This window comes from Cheilinus undulatus, linkage group 1 (assembly GCF_018320785.1).
Source record: "Cheilinus undulatus linkage group 1, ASM1832078v1, whole genome shotgun sequence".
NCBI classification, from domain to species: domain Eukaryota; kingdom Metazoa; phylum Chordata; class Actinopteri; order Labriformes; family Labridae; genus Cheilinus; species Cheilinus undulatus.
In genome coordinates, this window is record NC_054865.1 from 13,914,388 (window position 1) to 13,932,870 (window position 18,483).

General features: G+C 40.3%; 1 protein-coding gene across 1 annotated transcript in view; it reads left to right on the forward strand.

The window, feature by feature from the left end:
* Positions 1-18,483, forward strand: part of ntrk3b (neurotrophic tyrosine kinase, receptor, type 3b) — a 420,803-nt gene that overhangs the window by 241,963 nt on the left and 160,357 nt on the right. The window contains exons 9-11 of the mRNA XM_041788625.1: positions 5,123-5,149; positions 8,882-8,907; positions 13,274-13,376. Coding sequence (XP_041644559.1) covers positions 5,123-5,149; positions 8,882-8,907; positions 13,274-13,376 — 156 coding nt within the window. The remainder of the gene's footprint in view (positions 1-5,122; positions 5,150-8,881; positions 8,908-13,273; positions 13,377-18,483) is intronic.

Genomic DNA, 18,483 nt, shown 5'->3' on the forward strand with positions numbered 1-18,483 from the left:
TATCAAGATCCATCACAGTATTATTTCCTGCATTTATTATGCTGTAATATCGACAAACAAACAATGCCTTTATAAAGTATTTTTACCACTTTTATTGATTTTCTAAATCAGTCATGGTCAATATGATTTGTTTTTTTACAAGAAAAAAATACATAAACCTTGTTGGTGTCAAGGTGAAAATGGATTTCTTCCATAGTAATGTCAGTTAAATGAAAATATATCATTTGAATAAGTGACTGCATTAATATTCACCCCCTTTAAACTAACTGACAATATTCAACAGAGGTCCAACCAGTTGGTGCTAGAAGTAGTAGCAAGCTTCAGCAGCTGACATGGGAGAGACTGCATACTGTTGGCCGGGTTCTTCTCCGGTCAAAGCTTTATGGGAGGGTGGCATGTTGAAGAAAACTTGTAAAAAATCTCAACTAAAGTTTGTCAAAAAGCACACAGTGGACTCCATTGTCAAGTGGAAGAAAGTTCTTTGATTATCAAACATCACCCACACATCACTACAAGCACACCACCCCCACTGTGAAGCACGGTGGTGGCAGCATCACGCTGTGGGGATGCTTCTCAGCTCTTGGCCTTGGAAGGCTTGAAAAGGTTGAGGGTAAAATAGTTGCATCAAAATGTAGGAAAATCCTGGAGAACAGTCTTATTCAGTCTGCAAGAGAACTGCAGCATGGAAGGAGATTTATTTGCCAGCAAGACAAAGACCCAAAGCGTACAGGGAAAGCTTCACAGAAAGACAACAAGATGAATGTTCTGGAGTGGCCAAGTCTAAACCTAGACCTCAGTCTAATAGAGGATTTGTGGCTTGACTTTAAAATGGCTCTTCACGCTCGATCCCCTTGCAACCTGACAGAGCATAAGCAGTTTTGCAAAGAAGAATGGAGTAAAATTGCAGTGTCCAATTGTGCAAACCTGATTGAGACCTGTCCACACAGACTCAGTGCTGTGATTGCAGCCAAAGGTGACTCTACTAAATACTCACTTGAAGGGGTTGAACATCCATGTACTCACTTATTCTATATCATATATTTCTATTTGCATCGCATTATAGGAATCTGTTTTCTCTTTGACATGAAAGAGGTGTTTTAGTATTATATATATATATATATATATATATATATATATATATATATATATATCCAATGATTGATTTATAAAATCAATGAAAGGGTGAAATATCAGGTAAATACTGCCCCAACACAATTTTTATCAGTAAATACTGTCCCAATAACAACTGCAGTAGAGACTTGCTGACACTATTCAGCCATTTTTGGCCGGAGTCTGGTTTTTGATATCATCTTTATGCTCTTTAAAATGACAAGTACTGTATGAAAGTATATCAAACTGTTGGCATACAGGACATCCAACACTCCTCCTATATATCATGAAAACTGTTTGGCCAGTGAGGTTACACACTTGGCTGGGAAAGATGGAGTTTTAAAGGTTCAAATGCTTCAGGAGCCTCATTTACCAGAAATGCATCCATTCATTCGATTATGATCCATTTTCCACGAGGTAAATTTAGCTGTTTTCTCAAGATGCCAATTTCTTTATCAAATTATCTCAGGATACAAAGGCTGGTTTCCCTATGATAATGTACAAGCTTCTTAAGATCTAAAGTAAATAACTGAAATTGATTAGTTATCACAGAAAAACAAGTATTGATATCCCGAGATAATGAGATTAAGACCCCATCTGGAGAAAAAAACAGCCAATTTAGCAAGGTAAAATAAATATATGGTTGCATGTCCTCTTAGGACTTGTGCACTTAACCTGACTGTTAAATTGCCATTATGCATGCCAAGTAACATTAAGGAATGAAAAGTGCTTGGAATTAATTCAGAAACAGACCTAACAATAATAAAAACACCCATGGGATAGTGTCTCTTCCACTTGTGTATGTGGCTAGTGTCTGTGGATCTGTTAATACACAGATGATGCCTCCAAATGTTGAATACGTGGATTTCTTCACAAAGAGAGATCTGATACAAACTACCTGTAGCTTCAGGGGAGAGACAGGCAGTCATCTTCGCACTCTAATAGTCCAGTAAGCCAACCAAGCTAATTCTTGTCCATAAACCTACTTTTTTTTTTTTTTTAGCTTTTTTTTTTTTTTAAGCTTTTTTTTTTTTTAGCTCTTTATTGAATAAAAGTTATATTTGAAATTCGGTGTCTGTAATACTAATAAACCCTTTGTCAATCCCTGACATGAGAGTGTGACCATGTGTCCATCCATGCCCTCCTTAGTAACTTTTACGTTTGACCAAATCTCCTGTTGCCTCTGCAATTTCAGCACCTTGTCACAAAGTGTAGAGACGGCACCTCATCCAGGCCTGCAGAGGACAACATGCCTAATCCCTGTTTTTCTTATGTAGCAGCCTGATGCTACAGTTGAAGAACTATTCTCATCGATCTACATTCAGTACCCCATCATTACAAAGTGAAAAAGGAATTTTAGGGTTTTTTTTTTGCAGTATTGAAAATAGAAAACTGAAGTAAAACACTGACAGAAGTATTCAGACCCTTTTCAAAAACACTTGAAATGTCGCTCAGGTTCCTCACATTCTCTGCATCTTCGCTGTTTTTTTTTTTTTTTTTTTTTTTTTTTTTTTTTTTAACACCTGAAGTCCACCTGTGGTTAATTAAACTGATTGGACATGACTTGGAAAGGCGCACACCTCTCCATAGAAGCCCTCACAGCTGAAGTCTGATCAAGGTGTAGAAACATCTCAGCAAAAATCCAGAGAAAAGGAGACACTTGAGTAATGTTTTTCTGCAAAGGGTCTTAATACCTATGAGAATGAGAAACGTATGTAGTATCAGGCTGCAACATAAGAAAAAGAAAAATATAAAGGATCTGAATGCTTTCTGAATAAACAGCAAACTAGAGTCCTCCAGAAGGGAACTCATACTCCAGGCACTGACTTGGACTGACTGCCTCAGGTTGAGCCAAAATCAAGCGGCAACCTCCAGTACTAAAAAATGAAGCCAATGCAGAAGTGAAAAAAAAATTGCAATATGTCAAGTGTCCACTTGAAGCTTGCTGCAGGAACACCGGAAGTCTGGTCTGAACACCTGTTAAAAAACTGTGGTTGTTTTTACACTAGAAATAAACTGGTTTACAGCCTGGTTAAAAAAACAACAACAAAAGTGTCTCATTATCTAATGGCTTCATGTGCTCTCACTGTACGGGGGCTGAATTTTTTTGTACCACAATCGTTTCAATTATATTTAGAAAAACCTCACTGCACACTGATTGGCGTGTCTCATTTGATTGACAGATAGCTTGACAGGCAGGCGCTGCCTGCAGAAGGACGGCTTTAGTTCTAGCTGTGCTGACAGGAAGTCGAGCTCAGTGGGCAGGCTCTTGTCTGCTGTTACGTTGATCCAAAGTTTGGTTAAGACAGCGATTTCAATATGGAGCCCGCCACAAATTGGCTTTAAAAGCTGTTTGAGTCTGCCTATTGTAAGCAGACAGCCGGCGTCACGCAGGCTCTGTCCAGTTCGTTTCTACAGTCTATGGCCAAAACACTTGAGGATCAGTCATTGATACCTCAGCACCACAAACAATATTCAGCCTAAATTTGCAGGGCAGGGATTTCATCCTAGTCTGGCAACAGGGGCTTTGCCCAGCCACCTTCAAGCTTGTCTCATGGCTGCAGCATCGGGAATACTCCCTCACATGGCTCTTTCAGTTTTAGATGTCTATCATGATGCAGTTTAAGGACACCAACTGTCTTCTAGCTGAATTGGCCACTGGTCAAAAGACCAGCAATACAGTTAAGTTATACAAAGTTAGACAGTGTTAGTGCTAGCTTGGTGATGTTGCAGAATAGCAATGTCACTGTTGCATTACGTTAGCTTTACTAGCTTTATAATATTTGGAACAAAAGGTTAAGCTATTTAACATTAGCAAAAAAATCATATAATCTTACTGGTGGGTTCAATTGCCAGACAGAGTAAAAGAAGAACCAAAGAAAAACTTTTTCATAATCAATCTTTGGTTTTGAATGTAAATGTTCCAGATTAACATCTAGATATCTTGCAGAAATCCCAAGCAAACCTTTCAACCATGTTAAAGTAATGAGAATAAGTGAATAAGTCACTGAGAAGACTTGGCCTGGTTGAAAATCTGTCTAACCAGAGGTAGCCCTGCAATAGTTGCTTTTAGAGGGGTGTTTTCTGATTGGTGGGTCAGCAGATTATCAGAGGGCCAAGAAAGGGTCAATTCTGTCCTAACCTCAAACTAATGAGCCAGGGTGTAAACAAACAAGTTTCCCACCCCTTTAGCTGGTGATGTGTGAGCGTATGTGAAGCGGTGAGTGCAGTCAAACTGCTGGAACGACGCTTTGGCTGGCTCACACATTAAATCTCCTGTGTGTGATGTGTGGTTTGGCCTCAGGCTGTTGTGGCAGCCTCACAGCTGACGGCTTAAACAAAGTAGGCCGGTCCGATCACTGACCTTCATCAGAGTCTTCTTCCATCTCCATATTCGGCCATTCTTTCTAATCAGCCATGGATTATAAAGCTGCAGCGCGGCCAGGGATGGAGATGGATGGAGGTGGGCGGTGTGGCGATCTGCATTAGGGAGGCAGCGACACGCACACTCGCACTCACACAGCTGCTGGGAGCGATGCAGGTGAGGCGAGGTGTTGAGGTGATCTGAGTGTAAAACATTATAGCAGCGGTGTGTGAGCGAGTTCAGGCGGAGAGGCAGAGTGACAGGCTGACTGATACTAATGCTGCTGAGGAGAGAGGAGGGCAGAGGGAGGAGAGGAGAGAGAGAGAGACGGCAGTGTACTGTGTGAGTGTCAGAGCCAGTGGCAGCCAGTCGACCATGTGGCCATTAATTTGCCCACAATTACTCTCTGATGTCCTGGCTGGAGGCCTTAGACTCGAGTCTCCCTGACACCAGCTCATTTCGTTTGAGGACTGAATCTCTGTCGCCTTCTTTTTAAAATCCTCAGATCTCTGGTGTTTGCTTAAAATGTTGACTTTGGAGTTATAGCATGTAGAATTAAAACATTCAGACATGGGCTTAAGGATAGTTTTGTGATACTGAGGGCCTGTGTCCACAAAGCATTTATATTTTCTTGAACATCTTGTACAGACAGCTCTGCCATCCCATCTTTCAAAAGTTAAAGAAACTCATGCACACGTGTAAGATGCTGTTTTTGGGCACAGTGAATCCAGAATTGAACGCCAAAATTTTAATCCCAGTAGCTGTTAAAAAAAGTTAATTTTGAGCGCTGGGTCCAAGCCACTTGGTGCTCTGCCTGCCCTGAGGTTGTCAAATTTTCATGTTTTTGTTTTAATTTTATTATTCTTTAAACTCATGATTGTGCATACAGTCGTGTGCATTAGTTTTAGGCATATAGAGCACTATGGATTCATCATGTGGCCTGATTTACCACAACCTTGGGCTGGAGGAGGGGAGGAGTAGGCACAGTCAAGCTCAACACATGTCGACACGTGTTGCTCGGCAGCCAAGGTCAAACTTGATGACATTTCCTTTGTCCGGGCCTTTAATACACCCAGAGACTACGAGACCTTGAGACAGCCACAGCACTGACCAGGGGCTCTTGTCAACTCTACAGCCCACCCAGATGGTAACCTAAGCCATGTTTACTCACCACATCCACCCTTAACTCTGCCCAGAAAGGTTATTCTCTCATGCCCCTGCAAAGACATCCAGAGCTTGACTGGGATTGTGTCAATCCTCCATCCTGCCTGTTGGTGCCCTCAGGCAGCCTTACTCGTCACATCTACACCCTAGTACAGCCTCAATTTCTGCCCAAATGTGCCTAAAAGTTCTGCACAGTAGTGAAAACAATTAAAATCAGGTGTTTAGTACTCCTGTGTGGGTCCTGGGGGGCTAAGCTATTCTTAGATACAAGTGGGGGGGTCCTAAGGGAAAAAAATGTTGGGAATGACTGGCATAAAGCACTAAAATTCTGTGTCTGTATTGGAAATCTACAGATAATAGAAACTTCATTTTTTGATATAGCAACCCAGTCTTCTCTCTGAAAGTACATAACTTCATGTAGGTCAAGAAGAATTTCACAATAAAGCATCTGGAGCAGAAACAGCATTTTAACTTTATTCAGGAAGCTCTTTAAACTACAGAAGGCACTGTGCTCTTCCTCAGGGAGGCTGTGATCCATCTTAAAGCATAATAGCAGGGTTTGGATCCCTCTTCTTTCTCAGGTAGACAAACAGACTTGGTAAACTCAGAACTCTATGTAGTGCACTGGCGTTACGTAGCGGAGGAACATTTTACATCTTTTGCAGACTTTCTTTCTCCCCGGTCCTTGGCCTTCATGAATTTATGAAAGAGAATCTACCAGAAGTTAAAGATATAAGTAATCCTATTCAAGTTAATGGCTATTTAAAAATAATTCCAAAATTTAACACCAAGAATCATTAATGGAATAACAAATGTGAATCCCAGCTCTGTCTTCCATTTTTAAATGAAACTAAGGGTTTCCACGCACACTTGAGCCCAAAGTCCAGTTAATTTCTGCAGTATGAGTGCTTCATACTGCTCTTAAGCCAGAGGTTAGACTTGCTGCCCTTGCACAAGTCCAAGCCTGGTCTATTGCAACCAACGGACCAGAAACAGGTTGGATCAGGGTCCGCCTCCCTGGGTCAGGCTGAGTGGGAGCGAAGGACATCCTGTCAGACTTGGCAGCATGCCAATATATTTACCTAAGATTTTAGGTTTTTGTCTACTTTTTCTACAAACCCTCTGCACAAATTATGAAACATGCTGCCAAGGTCCGCTTGTAACATTTCATAAACTTGTTGTCCTTTTTTTTTTTTTTTTTCAAGGATTACTTTGGACATGTTATCTTTATTTGATAGGACAGCTGAAGAGAGACAGGAAACATGAGAAAGAGTTGGGAAAGACATGCACCAAACATGTACCAAGACCAGGAAATGACCAGTGTGTTGAGGGCTAGCCTCAGTTTATGGGTGTCTGCTCTACCCACTAAGCTACACCAGCATACAAATTGAAAAGTCTTTTAAGTATCCTTAGGTAGGTTCTGACATGAATTTAAGGGGCCCATTCCAAGATTTACCTTCAGCAGGGTACACTTCCCTGACCCTGCCACAGGTGGAAGAGGTGGGCTTTGGTGCAGTACCATTCCTCATGCATACACACAAGCACAGGTGCGCAGCTTGGATGTAAGGTATTACATATAGAACAGCTATAACTGTTCCCCTAAACAGATTGCATGAAATTACTGTCATGTTTTCTGCATTTCTCCATTGTGCTTTATCTTTGGAAACACACATCTTGCAAACTGTGCAATGGCATGATGACATATCTGTGCCAAGGCCTGGGTTGGTCTGAAGAAGGAGGACAAGCATGTTTCAACCTCTCAGCCAGCAAGTCCATGTGGACCCGATACCAGGGGGCTGAAAATATGCGTCCCATGTGGGTTCATCTGTGGGTTCCACGGTGGCATCATTCGTGTTTGCCCTTGTGGACTTCAAATAGGATCTACCTGGGATCTATGTGGATCCCATGTAGATTGCCAAGATAGGCCAAGTCCAAACCACAGGTTGATCCCACTTGAAGTCTGCATGGGCTATCACAGGAAGGGCCACTATGGAAACCTACAGACATACCCACATGGGACCCATATTTGCAGTCCATAAGGGGCCCACATGGACATGCTGGCTGGGACAGTAGAGAGAAACTGGGCCGAGTATGAGTGTACACTTATAATACTGAGTTTGGCTCTAAACTCTGGTTTACAAGAAAATAGATGGAATTCAACAAAGAATAGAAACAAAACAGCATTTCTGAAAGCTGTTCAGCCAGAATAGGCTCTGTATGAGATTTTTGACCATGCTGTGATTTTCACCTTGTTGCCCCTCTGCTTGATTTCATTGATTTGCACAAGTCCTCCAACAACGCAGTAGGGTATTCATACATCATGCAAATATATTTGCCAAGACATACTGATTTAAACAAAGTCTGTCATGTTTAATATAATTTCTCTGCTGTCCAGCTCTCTTTTATGCCTACTGAGTGTTTTAAAAAAGCTCTTTATGGGCAAAAGTCCTGATTTAATCTTTGTAGACTTCAAAGATCTGTTGGCTGCCCGGAGTCCAGCAGGCTCCAGCTCCATCTGAAAATGTGGGTCCAGTTTTTCAAATAAAGACATCAACTTTAACTTGTCTTGATGCATTTTCCAGCTGATTTGGTTTAATTTGATATTTTCTGCTCCTGGCTTTTTAGGCTTCTTTTTGGTCCCTTCTCTTTTATGTGTTTAGTTTTAAACCAGCTGTTTAAGTCTCTGTCATTTTTCTATGTACTTGAGCATGCATCTGTGTAACTTCTATACAAATCTCTTGATTTCTCTGTACCTTGCATCTGGCTTAAAGCTAATTTAAGGTTTCGTCTTAAATCCTTGAGTCAGTTTGCCCAGACTGCAGCGTTTATTCAAGGCTGGGCAGGCCTCTAGGCTTTAAACATTAAAAATAAATTGTTTGTCAACATTGTCTCAACCTTTAAAGGGAGGCAAGGCTCCTGCTTTTCACATCATTGCACTTCCTAGAAGGAAGAAAAATTCAGCTCAGGAGAAATCATTTATTTATTCCTCAGAAAAATATAAAGAGCTGTCTCCTTTTCAAGAGTTATTTTACAGGAGAAAAATATAAATAAGGAAAGCCAGAATAATATTTTCAACTGAAAGCTTTCTCACAGTAATAAGACTTTTTGGCTTTGTAAGGATATTGACGGTAATAAGTGTGGGGGCAAACCGCAGACGTTAAAGATTTATTCTCATTACCGCTCTCATGCCTGTTTTGTGTTTTTGTGTTGCAGTCACTTCAACGCCGTCAGACGGAGATTTAGGCCGACCAGATGAAGACACATTTGGGGTGAGTTTTCTCCTTAATGATGTTGATGAAACAGCTGCTAAAGACGTTGCCTGTGGACTCGGCACAGAGCCGCTGTGTGTTGTAACACAAATCTAAAGTGGGTCTTATCTGTCAGAGGACCCTCGTAGCAGTTTGCATTGCAGCGCTGACGCGCAAAGAATACAATAACACAAAACACATGTTAAAATCGTTGTTCAAAGTTGTATGTTTGGCTGCTAATGATGTTTACTATGCTACCACTTTGCCACATTCTGTGCTGCTCTTTCAAAATATTATGTAACAAGAGATTCAGTGTTTTCCATACTCCACTGTAGTTCTGTTTATAGAAAGATAGAATATTTCAATGGGACTCAGTTAAAAAAAAATCAACTCCACTGTAGTACAACTTTAGTATTATATTTTTTGGGTTATACAACTGCTATGTCAGGTCTGTTGAGTTATACTAAATCTACCAGTGAGCCCACATGCACCAGAACCTGGAAAACTTGTAGTCTTCATCAAAAGATGCGTATTATTTAATCTTACACAGGCTTTATCATCCTGTCTGCTCTGACAGTATGACTGTATAGCATATACAAACAACATACAAACCATGGCAGCTACTAGGATTCTCAGAGGACAGAATCAACCAGGACAATAAACGTGACGTCATATATGAAATGCCTGGGTTATCCCACATAAAACATAAATTAACCCTTAGAGCTCGCAGCCATTTTTTTCACCATCATGTCTCGTCTGGACTATTTGTCTTGAAAAACTTGTAAAACATCAACCCTGTGGTGCACAGTCAACAATGACTAAGTCTTTTTTTATTTTGCACAGACTTGTTCTCTCATCTCTTGGGGACAAAAGAGTGAAAAAATAAACATTGTGTGTCTAACAGTTTTCAAAATATCTACATATATACAAAAAGTCCATGCGCTTTTCGCAGTTAGATTCATTTATGCCTTTCCTCAAACCAGTAGATCCCCTTTCCCACAATGCATTGTGGGTAAACAATATGGTGATGCCCATGGCAGAAAGCCGAAGTACATGATCGAAAATGGATTAAAAATAGATAAAAGGCGTTTATTATCGGATCAAACAACAGGGATTTAATCTTTAAAGACCCCAAAAAGTCTCAGAAGTTCTGGGCTCACTAGAGTGGCATCCTTTTGGACTACAGAGACAGCAAGGGTAGCAAACAAACGACAAAAATGTCAGCTTTCAGATGGAAAAAGAGTAAGTGACTATGACAAATTGTTCAAAAGTTAATATTTTTGTAAACTTGTCACTTCTTGTTGTAAAGACAACGGTGTCCTCAGAGACCCTGGAAAGTCAGCCAAATTCCTGGTTCACAAGAAAATGTTCTGTAAGAGCTACAGACACATGGAGAACATAACAAGAGGCACAACAGAGAGCTTTCACAGGAAAAACAATTTAGTGCCTACGACTTACGGTTCAAATGTTACCAAGCAATTTAAAAAGGGGTGTGCCTCCATCACAGTTCCGTGCCAGGTAAGCTCTAAGGGTTTAACATACACAATAGTACAAAAATAGTAAGGCATATCATATACTGCAGCAGATGGAGAGAACATTCTTAATATGCTATCCACTGTTAGTTGGCTTCAAAGAGATGTGCGAGGGTGTTGCAACTGAGACTACATACATGTTTAATACCAATGGTTCTCAACTAGTCTGGCCTCAGGACCCACCAACACTTTCTTAAAAGGAAATCTTGACCAAACCCTCTGAAATGTTTGAACCGTTAAATATATGTCATGAAAAGATGTTGCAATTTGGACCTTGACTACTAAACATATTGCTGAACAGCAGTAGCACAAATGCAACATGTTGCATCATCACAGAAGCCCTGGTTGCCCTTTGATTTTACTGTTTTCCCAGGATAATGTGCACATTTTGGCAATTTTACAGAGCTCTTCAATCAATCACTGAGATGGTTATGAAACTGGATGAGAAAAACTTGGAGTAAAACTTTCAAACAAGTGTAATTCAGCCTTGGTTTAGGCTGAGAGTTTGGAATTAAAGCCAGCAGGAACCCTACCACCACTGTCAGTGTCTTGTAGTATATGAGTATTAATATGACTTGGAGGAGTTAATTCATTTAAACTTATATATTCATCCTGCTAGAGGCGTTTTTCAATTAAACAAATCAGCATGATTTTCTGATATTAGCTCATTTAAAAATATCTGGTAGATCTGGTATTAATGCTAGAGATCGGATATTGTTATGGGAAAACCAGATTTTTATTTCTTCCAAAGCAAAGAGAGAAGAGTAGGGCTGTCAAACAACTAACTTCTGTAATTCCAAATAATCTCTGAATTGACAGTGCATTCAGAAAGCATTCAGACCCATTTTACTCTATTTCAGTTTTTTTCTGTTGCAGACTGATGCAACATCACTGCAGCACTCCATTGATCTGGGCTTTATGATAGAGTGTCAGGACAGAAGCCTCTCCTTTTCAAATAAAACAAACTCCAAATCAAAGCTAAGATGGCTTTTGTGTGTTTCACACAGAGTAGAGACTTCCATTCAGCCACTCTGCCATAAACTCAGATCAGTGGAGGGCTGCGATGGTGTTTGTCCTTCTGGAACTTTCTCTGGAGCAGAGTGACCATCAGGTTCCTGGTCACTTCTCTTACTAAGGCCCTTCCCAGATTGTTCAGTTCTGCTGGACGATCAGCTCTTGGAAGAGCCCTGGTTGTGCCAAACTTCTTCTGTTTGAGAATTATGGAGGCCACTGTGTTCTTGGGGCCGATATTTTTTTTGTAGCTTTCTCCAGATCTGTGCCTCACAACAATGCTGTGTCTGAGCTCTGCAGTCAGTTCCTTCATCCTCATGGCTTGTTTTGCATTGATTTGCATTGTAAGCTGTGAGGCCTTCTATAGAGAGGTGTATTCCTTTCCAAATTTAAGGTGTAGAAAAATTTCACTAAAGATCAATAGAAATGGGACCACCTGTTTTTGCAAAGGGGCTGATATTTTAGTTTTCTATTTTAAATCTATTTGCAATTTTGTAAAAATTCTGTTTTCACTTGGTCATTATGGGCTACTTAGTGTAGATTAATGAGAAAAAAATGACACTTTGACTGCAGCATCAGGCTGCAATGGAACAAAACATAAAAAAGGGAAGGGGTTTGGATACTTTTTGGATGCACTGTATAAAGTTAAATCCAATCAATCTCCTTCTTTCTGTCATGTTTTGAAATTCCACTAGTTTGCATTTAAAGGTTGTTTGTTTCATTTAAGATTTGTGTGCTGTCCTAAACTAAGGGTAATTGACTTCCTGTTTGGATAAAGACCTTTATTTTGAAATAAAATAAGGAATTCAGAACAAAGATTGTTACAACATAAACATGTACTTAATAATGGAAAAATGAACTTGTTATGGTCTGAAAAGGACATCAGGGAGCAGTAAACAAGTAAAATATTTGATAACACAAGGCTTAGAAGACTTTTGACTTGCCAACTGACCTGTCTAAGTTACTTAAAAAAAGTGAACTGAAAAATTAAGAATCAGTGGTGGATTTATTTGATATAACTGTGGATACAGGGAGACATTGCAGTGGCTTAACCCCAGAGTGCCAGAATAGATAATAAAGCATGCAATTATTTCTATCAATAAAATTGATCCACTTATTATGGACCTCAGTTGCATCAAAGTAATGCAATAAAGCTAACAGCCTTAAGAAAATGTCATAATCTCATGAAAACAACCTAAATTAGTTAAAAGTGCATAAATAAAATGGATGCATGCCTGCGTGGGGCTTCCATACATCAGCGATGTCTTGCCATATTTTCACAAGCCACTGAAAGCAGCTTTACCACCCACTTCTGGGTTCTGATCACAGAGCTGATCCACACATAGCTATGCTAACATTGGGGGAAGGGGGTCTTGTGAACAGCCACAAGTATGCATGAAAATATCTGTTCATTCACACTGCATTAAGGATCAGAACATCAAAGATGTGAAGACCATGTTATATTAAAAGGAAAAGCACAGTCTATGTTTTTCCTTTAACTGTGATATTAGATATTCAGATATTAAAAAAGATAAATTCAGAAACTACCGGCTGCATAGCTGATGATTATACAGGCCTGTAACTTGTATACACTGCCATGTTTTTCCCCAAACTGAGCTTATTATATAAATCTGCCTGTACTTGTGAATGATATTTAGATAACATCCTATTGACTGGAAAACACTGCAGCTGTAATCTATGAAAAACCACTTATCTCAGTCTAGCAGATAAAAAAGCACGATTGTAAGCGTCTGAATTGATCAGAAATATGGAAAATGATTACAATGTAAACACAGCACTCCAGTGCCTGCCTGAATCTGACACAACTCTCTCATTTTTCTCAGGTTTCCATCGCCGTGGGTTTGGCTGGCTTCGCTTGCGTCCTCCTCGTCGTCCTTTTTGTTCTCATCAACAAATATGGCCGGCGCTCCAAATTCGGTATGAAAGGTAAGTCTACACAGATAGTCAGATGGGCAGACAAGGCGGGCAGACAGATAGCTTTGTTTTTTGTTGCCTTTCTGCCGGTTGCATCATTGCACCATTGAGTCCATTCCCCCAGTTAATCTTCTCTTCAAAAGACCTTTGTTCACCAGAAAAATGTACATGTGCATATACTGTACAAGTCCAAAGCCTTTATTGTGCTCGAGTCGTATCCCAAAGAGGACTTAATTTGGAAAATAAAGCTTTTCCCTGTGCTGGATGGATGATGAATGATCTGTTGCAGGACGGTAATATTTAGAGTTTCTGTAGTTTAATCCGGCTAAAGGCCATACATTTGCAATCACCCTACATACACATATGCACACATACCGCCAGATCAATACTAAAGGGCAATGTGCATGCAGATGAGATCTGTGCACTGTACATTCACTGTGTCTGCTGCGTAGAATGATCCTGAATTAATTAGCGGGCTCGGTGCTGTCGATCATGCTGAACAACTCAATAGGATTAATATGGCTTTTGTGCATGCAGAGCTTTCATTTTGTGTCAGCTCCAGGTTTTTGCTTGGCTCTCTCTGACATTGACGTTGTGAAAGAGGCGAAAACAGTCGCCGCTCTAATCTGGAATCAGAGAGCAGAGCAGATCATGAGGTGAAAGGTATAGATGCTCAGGTGCTGCGGTTCAGGTTCAAACATTTGCCCACTAAAAAGGAGCTCTTATCAGTTGGCAGGCCTTGGTGAGAGAATGCGTATCACTCATGGAACATACTGTATCTCTGAGCGTCTTTCAGGCAAGGTGCATGGCTAACTGATGACTCCTCATCACTCTCTGTATGCTAGTTTTGACTGATACTTTCAGTCAATTTTTACCTGTTCTCTCAAATTGATATTGAAAAACCAGTCACCATGCAGGCTCTTCATTTCATACTAGAGGCAAGGCTAGTAGCATTAGCATCTGCCAACCTTTAATTAGCTACTTTACAGGATTAAAGTCTGTTACTTACCCTGGTAAAGAACTCTGGGCTGTAATTATTTAGGGGCAGCAATTATTACATTGACCCACAGCTGGCTCCTGGTTTTATAGTTAATGAAGCTTCACAGGCGTGTTTGTTGTGCCATTGCAGGTCTTATAAGGCTAAGCTATTCTAACAAAGTGCTTCCACACAAGGAAACACAGACTGATAAGAAAATAAGAGGTTATAATAAAAGCAACATGTCACAGAGACAGTCTGGCCTTTTGTGTTTGTATGTATGAGATAAGATTTAACGGCTGCCCGGCGGCATGCTAATGATGTGTCTACCATGCTGCAACACTCAGGTTCCCTTTGATCCAAAGCACCTTTATATGCTAGATGATGATGCATTTTCACACAGTTGAGTTGAGTAGCTGAATATAAAATTCTACCAGAATAAAGTAAACAAAAGAAACCTTAGTCTCCCAGGATGCTGTTCTACATCATTGCCTTGTTTCTTACACTGGCTATCAAACATGAGTCAGCTTTGGGTGCCAAGCTTGTTTTCCTGCACACAGCAGTTACTAACTTATTCAACTCTTAGCTAAAGGATGAATCAAATGCAAATCCATCTCAAAGCATGAGCAGTGATAGTGTGATTTATATCCTTCATAAGAAGGTCCCAACTCCTCTTTTGCTCAGTAAAATTTTTATTTTTTTTCAAGAATTGCATTGAAAGGTGATCTCACTGTGCACCGCATGCTTCTCTAGCAACACTCAGTGATTCATGCAATATGTTTAGATTGTGGGCTTTGGTCAAGGGCATCTCGGCAGTTTCTGTTAAAAGGCCAAACAGCATGTAGTAGGAGGCAGGAATGCTGTACATACAAATTCTCTGCACACACACACACAGAATACACCACAACCTTATCCACTGAATTCCACCCCCTCTTGCTGTTTCTGCACTGGTAATATTGGCTGTTTGCATTCTTGGAAGATAAACCTGATAACATGTATTCAACAGTATAAGCTGAGGATGCATCCCCTCGCATTTTCTGCCTGTTGCATTAGGAAATAGAAACAATATCTAACACTATATTTCATGAGCAATATCCCAAGGTCAGCAGCTGTGTTAATGGCCCACAATGATTTATTTTAGGTGTTTGCATGCAGTTTCACTAATATTACTGGTGATATCTAATGTCTGACAGCATAGAGAGTTCATCTAATTGTTTACATGTAAAGAATACACAATTCATAGTCATGCAGTGAACCCACTGTGCAGATGACGTCAATGCACAGATCTCCAGATGGGGGAAGGATGTGATTTCTGCATAGAGAAGCACAATCAAAATGTCAAGGTTTTGTGCCGTTTAGGGCTGTCCCAACCATACAAATAAGAGAAAGAGCTTGCTGATCTGATTGGTGGTTCTGGTATGTGTCAGAGACAGACCAAGATGCATACAAGTTTAACTAGAGAGGGTGTAATCAACTTTTGAGTGCATGGCATGGATGGATTGCAGCGCTGTCTGAACCTGCAGAATATGCAGGTTAACATGATCTGTATCTGTTATACACTACTTATTCACTGTTTTGTGGTGGTTACCATGACGACATCTGGGCATGCACAGTGTTGATTGCAGAGGATAGAGATTATTCAGGAAATTAATAATTCATCGAAATAGTTGCAATTCATTGTTTTCGACTTATTGATTGATTGGCTCATTTTTGTAATTGTATTTTCATGCACCCCTTTCTAAATTTGAGCACCTGCCCCTCTGAGGGTCCCTGCATGAGCCTACAGAACAACCACAGCAAATCAGTTCTTACCCACCTACAGGTCAAACTGTCTGAAAGCTACAATCTATAGAATTTTTGCACTGAATTGCTAATGCTAAGGCTAACTGGGAAAAAGCCTCTGCTATATAATACCTCAAGTGTGCAAGATGTGAATTGGTTTAATGGAGAAAAATGATGTTGTTAGTTTCTCTTATATGTTTGTTAGCTGTTGTTACTTTTTCTCCTGATAGATATGGTCTGTAGGAACTCAATGTGGATGTGAAAAGTCTTGCTCATTGTCGACCTGGGTGTAATTAGTATAAAGTTCTATAAGATTCAGTTCTGTTGTGTCCTTTAAATTGGTCATGTAACAGTTGATACACTCATCTGACTTCCCTGTGGCACACATATTCTGATAGCTCAGGTTGTCCTGATAAAACACAAGTCTGTAACTTGATTGAGCTTAAAGTGTTAAGATTCTACAGGCATTTTTATATAGACAATAGAGGCGGACCAAAAAAAGCAAAAAAGGCTTGGGGTTCCAAAGGTAAAGATGCTCTTTTATGCAGAAATATGTCAATAGAGACAACTGAATTGTTGATAGGATATGATAGGATATCATGTTTTCCTGCACACAAAAGCCTGCTGATAAGTGATTGGTGAAATAAATTACTATAAATGGAAACCAGACCGCTGAGTACAGTTTAATAAGTAGAGTTTGTAGATATCGGGCACAGAAATCATGACTTCTAGAAATTGCTGTCACATAGATCACATGCTATTGGTGCATTCAGTGGACAGTTGTGTATCTGTAAACTCCAGGCTTTGTACAGTGATTGAGTGTAAATAGAGATGCTGTTCACTGTCACTGTGAGTGATTGAAGGTTTGAAACGGGTAAAGAGAGGTGATGTCAGTGTGTGATCTTCCAGGACCTTACTCTGTTCTCTACAAAGGCCTGATTTGTTCAGTATGTGTGTGTGTGTGTGTGTGTGTGTGTGTGTGTTTCTCTCCCATTCTTGTTCTGGAGAATCAGCTGGAAGGCCTGAAGAAGTCATTACCTTTGGATGGAGCCATAATGGATTTTCGCTCCACTAAATCACTGTGGCTCTTTTGGCTGTTGGAGTTTGATCACCGACCGTTTCTGGGCGTCCAATAAAAACTCTGTTTTTATTTTTTTTTTCCTTTTATGTGGAGGGGGTGTGCATGTGTGCGTATATGTGTGTGTATGAGCTGCATTCAATTGATTTGCTAGCATTTCAAGGCCCTCCGCCAAGTCTGTCCACTGGCTGCCTTGCATTTACAGCTCCGGCTGATATACTCCAGCTCTCTTTATGTGCATGTAATTGTGCTTTTATTTAGGACACCCTGCCTGTCTGCATGCATGCATGTTTGTGCACGTGAAAATGGACTCTCACTGTAAAAAAAAAAACCCTTGGTTGTTCTGATCAATATGATGTCAACTTACCTCCTGGACAAAGCATCCTGCAGTCTTAGCAGCCGGTCCATCTTTCACATTGTGATTCTCTCCAGCGGGTTTTGAAGTGTCTTTCACACAGAGTTTTGTCAGCAGGGAATCAATAATGCTTCTTTAGAAACAGACACTCAGCATGTCAGTAATAAGTATTACGCTCCCCTGTTATCTTTTCTTATGTTGTGGGAGAAATTTACTCCACCCCTGCTGCTGTAAGTGAAGCCGATATACAACTAAATGTATATCATTTTGTCAGCTCTCTTATCTTCCAGGCCAGACATGTTGTATAAAGACTTATTGGCTGCACCATCCATTTTCAGCCAGGAAGTGCCATAGATATGGCTTTTAAAACTGTGACTGACTATAAAAACAGAAAACTAAGCAGAGATAACCAGGATTAGAGGGATTGTTTTATGAAAGGCACACACTACAAGATAATCAGGGTGATATTGGCTGCCTTTTTCCCTTCTCAAAAGAAGCAAGGTCTTACTTTTTTATGGTTCTGAAGATTTTCTTTCAAATACTTTCCTGTGATGTAAGGTGTTTTAAGACTGATCTGATTTGCTTGGAGGACATCAGGGCCACACCAGTTTCATGGTGAATATTACCCCTAAAAGCTTTTACAGCGGTTTGATTGTGCTATGTTTGCTCTGTTCAACAGCATGCTCCTTAACCCACCGGAACCATTTCTGAAGTGAAGCACAGTGCAGCTAAGAGCAGAGAAACTAGATTCACAAGTACAAAAGATGGCAGAGAAATAAAGAGAACATCATACAAGCATGATTTTACTGTCCCTGTCAGAGACTTGATCAAAAATCGATTGTATGTACACGTTTCATTTTGAAATTGAATGCATGCTCCAGCTCCTACGTTGATGTGTCTAACTTCCTGTTTAGCTCAATTTGACCAG